The sequence below is a fragment of the Pteropus medius genome, unplaced genomic scaffold (assembly GCF_902729225.1).
Source record: "Pteropus medius unplaced genomic scaffold, Ma_sr-lr_union100, whole genome shotgun sequence".
Classification (NCBI taxonomy): domain Eukaryota; kingdom Metazoa; phylum Chordata; class Mammalia; order Chiroptera; family Pteropodidae; genus Pteropus; species Pteropus medius.
This window is the reverse complement of record NW_024354500.1, coordinates 11,204,418-11,210,417: the sequence shown is the minus strand read 5'-3', so window position 1 is coordinate 11,210,417 and position 6,000 is coordinate 11,204,418. Positions and strand designations below refer to the sequence as shown.

The following is a 6,000-nucleotide window of genomic DNA, read 5'->3' as shown; positions in this document are numbered from 1 at the left end:
AAATTTTACATAAAAAAATAGCAAAGTATAATTAATGCTTTTACCTACTCTCAAGAAAAGGACATTAAAAATGTTGGACATTAAGACATTAATTGTATTTCTTGTAATTTAATTTCCACATTTCACGTTTGCTACCCATAATCTATTTTATGCTACCCATAATCTATTCACCAAGATCTATTTCACCTGTCCTTTATAAAGTATTCACTTTGTCATTATTATTCTATAATTGCATTTATTGGCATGTGGTTATTGAGCACATAGAATGTGTCTAGTCCAAACTGAAATGTGCTATAAATGTAAAATATATCAGAATTTAGAAACTTAGTACGAAAAAAACAAAAACCAAACCAAAACGTAAAACTCAACTTTCACATTCTGGCTACATTAGATTACATAAATTACTAAAATTAGTTTCATCTTTTAAAAAATCTTTTAAAATGTGGCAACAATAAAATCAGAAATTACATGTGGCTCACATTGTACATGTACTGGACAGAACGGGGCTAGGACATTTGAAAGAAACTGGCTATACCTTTAACTTACCAGTATTTTATATACTCACTATCTGCTTTTGGAAATGGGAATTATAAAATAAAATAAGAATCTGGCTACTTTTATGCATGCTTTTAGTTTTTTCTAATGGACATAAATTATTTTTTAAATAAAGTAAAAATGTTAATATTGTTTTAAAATCTTAGTTACAAAAAAGAACTGGCATTTAAGACATGTAGCATGAAAGATTAAAACAGTGAATAAATCAAATTCACCTATTTCACTTGTGAAATATATTTTGTACCTGTATCAAGTGCAAAAATAAGGCACCTAGAGTTAGGAATAGAAATCTGGGAGAACACAAGAGTTCACTGTCTACTTGTACAGAAGTTACAATTCTCATCAAAATGATGGCGGAAGCTCTCCTATTAAGGTGACTGTCAATGTGACTGTCCAAGCCACTGTGCTCTCATATTCCTTCCTGCGTTTCCATAAGAGGACCTGTTTTTTTGCACCAAGAATTGAGAATACACACTTAAGTCAACAATGACAGAATATGTGCAATTTTCTTTTCCTTCCATATCTAGCATGTGAGAACTTTTACAATAAATCTAACACTAATCACCTGACATAAAGGGACTTGTTCATGAATTATTTAAAATATGACTGGTTACTGATTTTCAGTAAAATATACCATAAAGTTTTTTTGTTTCTTATTGGTTAAGGGCAATTTATTCTGAAATGTTGCTTTTGTGTTGTTTGCTTTCTGGCAAAATACTGGAACACTTGTTATCAAAAGCTTCCTTCCGACAGTGGCACAATCCCAGCCATCATCCATCTTCAGGCGTTCCCAGGAAGTCACATGAATTCTGAGTGTCTAATAATACTCTGGTGCGTTCACTTCATCTGCAAAAGAAACTGGCACAACCACCCCCTGCCGGTGCAGCTCTCTGAGAACATCTAATATTGAGTCTAATTCTGTGCGGAACTTGTCCAGCTCACGATTCTTCAACTGTGCGAGTCTTTTCCATTTCTCAATTTCTTTGTTTTGCTCCGTTTCTACTACTTGGTGTGTTTGCTGTATTATCTGTAAATAAAAATCCATATTACTGTTACAGTTCATAGTGGGGGTGAAGAACATTTAAACAATCTCAAGGAGCTAAAGGGGACAATGCTGGCTATAGTAAACCGGTGACCTATGTATCAGAGGGGAGTGGGCGGAGAGGGAGCCCTACCCAACCGGCTCCACTGTGTCAATGAACAGGCTTGCAGGTGAAGAGGGTGAAAAGTGGGACATTTAGAATCTAGTTCTGATAGGGATTTTTAGTTAGTTAGTTTGTTTGTTTTTTTAAGCTGTGAATAATGAGTACTATATTGCATCAGAAATTTCTAATAACTTGGTATGACTCCAAACATCTCCAAAAAGCTCTTCCTCTTAAGAATAGCACCTGAGATGCAATCAAGATAGTTTTAATATACAACACATGTCATTATGTTATAGCACTAGAAATGATAAGAAAAGTACACACATGTAGCATCTATCATGTGCCAGGCTTGGTTTTGAGAATTTTATCCATGTTAACTCATTTAATTCTGCCACCACACTAGGAGGTGAATTCTACATATTTATCTCCACTTAACAGGTAGGGAAATGGAGGCACAGATAAGTTAAAAAAAATTTTGGTCAAGGCTCACACACAATCCATTGAAGCAGTCAGGATTTCCACCCAGGCAGCCTGGCCCCAGAGTCCCTGCTGTTAACCACCACATTAAACTGCCTTGCTTATGTGGGTCAATTTTTTCAGCTATGAAGTGAGGGTACCCATTCCAGTACCACAGGGGAATCATTAGTCACAAGCATTACAAACCAGAGAAAGCGAGACATACAAAAACGACTACTGAGGGCAACAAAACCAATAACGTTCCTAAATATTGAATATGCTGAATGAACATCTCTAATGTAATTTTTATCAATGACCCTGCCTTACTATAGAGTTAACTTCTTAATTCTAACATAAAAGCATTTCAGAAATATTGTGTAAATAGGTGCTTGAGTTCAGGGGAACATCAAATGCTATATGAATTTTTAATTTTAAGTAAAACATTATACTTAAATTTTAGATGGCTATTATATGGTGAAATTAATTTGGCATTTAACATTTTTTTCCAGTTATATTGAGATATTACTGACATATAACATTGTATGTTTAAGGTATACAAGGTAGTTGACTTAATACACACACACACACACACACACACACACATATCATTTTACTATATGTTTATGGTAAAATTACAATAAGTTAACATCTACTGCCTCACATAGCTTCAAAATTTTTTCCTTGTGATGAAAATTTAAGGTTTACTTTCCTAGCAGTTTTCAAATATACAATACAGTATTGTTACTATAGCCAGCATGCTATACATTACATCCCCAGAACTTACACTGAATGTTTGTACCTTTTGACCATCTTCACCAATTTCCCCCATACCACCCCTCCTCTGGCAATTACCAGTCTGATCTCTGTTTCTATGAGTTTTTTTAGAATCCATATATAACTGAGATCATACATTATTTGTCTCTGTCTGATTTACTTCACTTAGCAAAATGTCTTCAAGGTCCACCCATGTTGTTGCAAGCAGTAGGATTTCCTTTTCTGTGGCTGAATGCTATTCCACTGTATGTATATACACCACATTTTCCTTATCCTTCATCCACGGATAGACATTTATGTTGTTTCCATGTATTGGCTATCATAAATAATGTTGCAATGAACATGGGGCGTAGATCTCTCTTTGGTATAGTGACTTGTTTCCTTCAGATATATAAAGTGGAACTGTTGGATCACACAGTAATTCTATTTTTAATATTTTGAGGAACTGCCATTGTCACATAGTACTGCACCAATGTATTCCGCCAATTAAGTTCTTTTCCTCGTGATCCCACGTAACACTTTGTTCTTGGAGACAAGTTATTCAGCCAGATGCAGGCATTATCTCATTGTGCTTTTTGATTTCATTAATTAGGTGACTATCATATTTCTATATAACTGTTGGCCAGGAGTATAAAGATCTTATTTGGAAAATGTGTCTATCTATGTCCCTTGCTTTTTTTTTTTTTTGCCATTGAGTTATGAGTTTCTTGTACATTTTGGATTTTAACCCCTTATCAGATGTGTGGTTTCCAAATATTTTCTCCCACTTCATAGGGCTGCCTTTTAATTTTTTTGTTTCTTTAGTTATGTAGTTTTTATAGTTTGATGTAGTCCAACTTTTTTTAAAATTTTGTTGCTTATGCTTTAAATGTCATAATCAAAAAATAATTATCAAGACCCAGGTAAAGGAGCGTTTTCCCTATGTTTTCTTCTAGGAGTTTTATGGTTTCAGGTCTTATTTTAACTCTTTAAATCCATTATGAGTGGTGTAAGATAGGGGTCTAGTTTCATTCTTTTGCATGTGAATATCCAATTTACCCAGAATTATTTATTGAGAATGTCATTTCTCCATTGAGTATTCTTGACTCCCTTATCAAATACTAGTTGGTTGTATATGCATGAATTTATTTCTGGGCTCTTGATTCTGTTCCACTGGTTTACAGTCTGTTTTTAATGCCAGGACCATACCGTTTTGATTACTACAGCTCTGTAATATAGTTTCAAATTTAATAAGTGTGATGCTTCCAACTTTGTTCTTTTTTGTCGAGATTGCTTTGGCTATCTGGTGCTTTTTGTGGTTCCATACAAATTTTAGAATTTTTTTTCCCATTAGTTATGAGTCACTTAACGACGGGGATACTGTCTGAAAAATGTGTCATTAGGCAATTTTTGTCACTGGGTGAATGAACATCATAGAGTGTACTTATGCAAACCTAGATGGAACAGTCCACTTCACACCTAAGCCATGTGTATAATCTTATGGGACAACCAGAGTATATGCAGTCTGTCACTGACTGAAATATCATTATGCAGAGCATAGCTGTACTGTAAAAACGGCCAATGGAATCTTGTTAGGGATTATACTGAATCTATAGATTGCTTTGGGTATGTCAGTGTTGTTTTTGGTTTTACATGACTGGGTAGGTTAGTTTTGGGAATGCTAAAAATTTTTACATATAAATTAACAGTAACTGCTTCTTTTTATGCCATTTCAACTTATCAAAGGTTTCATAGGTCAGTCTACTTTTGGATAGTGGGGAAAATCTGCATTAATTCTTCCAATCTATAGATATGGGATACCTTTTCATTTATTTGTAGCTTTAATTTCTTTCATCAATGTCTTATGTCTTATAGTTTTCAGTATACAGATATTTCACTTCCTCAGATAGATTACCAAATATTTTAATGTTTTTTATGCTACTGCATATAAGATTTTCTTTTTCAGATAATTTGTTATTATATAAAAAACTAGTGTTTTTTTTCACTAGTGGATTTTGTATAGATTTTTATACCCTGCAATTTTACTGAATTTGTTGACTAATGAACAATTTTTATGTGAAGCCTTTATATACATTTGCTATATATAAGATCATGCCATCAACATAGTCAATTTTACTTCTTCATTTCCAATTCTGATGCTTTTCCTTTCTTTTTCTTGCCTGATTGCTCTGGCTAGGAATTCTAGTAGTTTGGAAGTCCAGTACTGTAGGTGTGGTGACACTGAGCACCCTTGTCTCGTCCCTGATCTTAGAGGAAAAACTTTCAAACTTTCACCACTGAGTATGTTAGCTGTGGGCTTGTAATATATAGCCCTTACTATGTTGAGGTACATTCCTTCCGTACTTCATTTGTTAAGAGTTTTTGTCATGAATGGATGTTGAATTTTGTCAAATGCTCTTTTTTGCATCTATTGAGATGATCATGATTTTCATTTTTCATTCTATCAATGTGACATATTATACCAATTCATGTGCATATGAGGAACCATCTTTACAAATCCCAGGGATGAATCCCACTTAATTGTAGTGTATAATTTTAATGTGCTGTTTAATTTTTTTTTCTTCTTTAAGAATTTTTGCACCTATATTCATCAGAGATAGTGACCTACAGTTTTTTCTTGCAGTGTCCTTATCTGCCTTTGTTATCAGGGTTATGCTTGCCTTGTAAAATGAGTTTGGGAGTGTTCTCTTCTATTCTTTGGAAAATTTTGAGAAGGACTGGCATTAATTGGTTTTTAACAGTTCGACTGAATTCACCAGGAAAGTCATCTGGTCCTGGGCTTTTCTCTGTTGGGAGGTTTCGATTACTGATTCAGTCTCCTTACTAGTAATTGGTCTGTTCAGATCTTACGTCTCTTAATGATTCAGTCTTGGTCAGTTTCTGGGAATTTATCCATTTCTTCTAGGTTGTCTAATTTGTTGAGGTATACAGACACACCTCTTTGTATTGCACTTCACTGATGTAGCATTTTTTACACATTGAAGACAAGATACCCTACCGGCAAAAAGATTATGACTAGCTTTATTGCAATATTCATTGTGGTTTTAATTTGCATTTCTCTGATGATCAG

General features: G+C 34.1%; 1 protein-coding gene across 3 annotated transcripts in view; it reads right to left on the bottom strand.

Annotated features, from left to right (window-relative positions):
• The window catches only part of CEP162 (centrosomal protein 162), an 87,701-nt gene that overhangs the window by 4,321 nt on the left and 77,380 nt on the right, over positions 1–6,000 (bottom strand). Inside the window, exon 27 of one of the 3 annotated variants that reach the window (XM_039853305.1) lies at positions 1,334–1,582. In XM_039853305.1, the coding sequence (XP_039709239.1) occupies positions 1,373–1,582 (210 nt within the window). In that variant the 3' untranslated portion in view covers positions 1,334–1,372. Of the gene's footprint in view, positions 1–21; positions 1,583–6,000 lie in introns of those variants that run through there. The other 2 variants (XM_039853307.1, XM_039853306.1) reach the window with 2 other exon arrangements.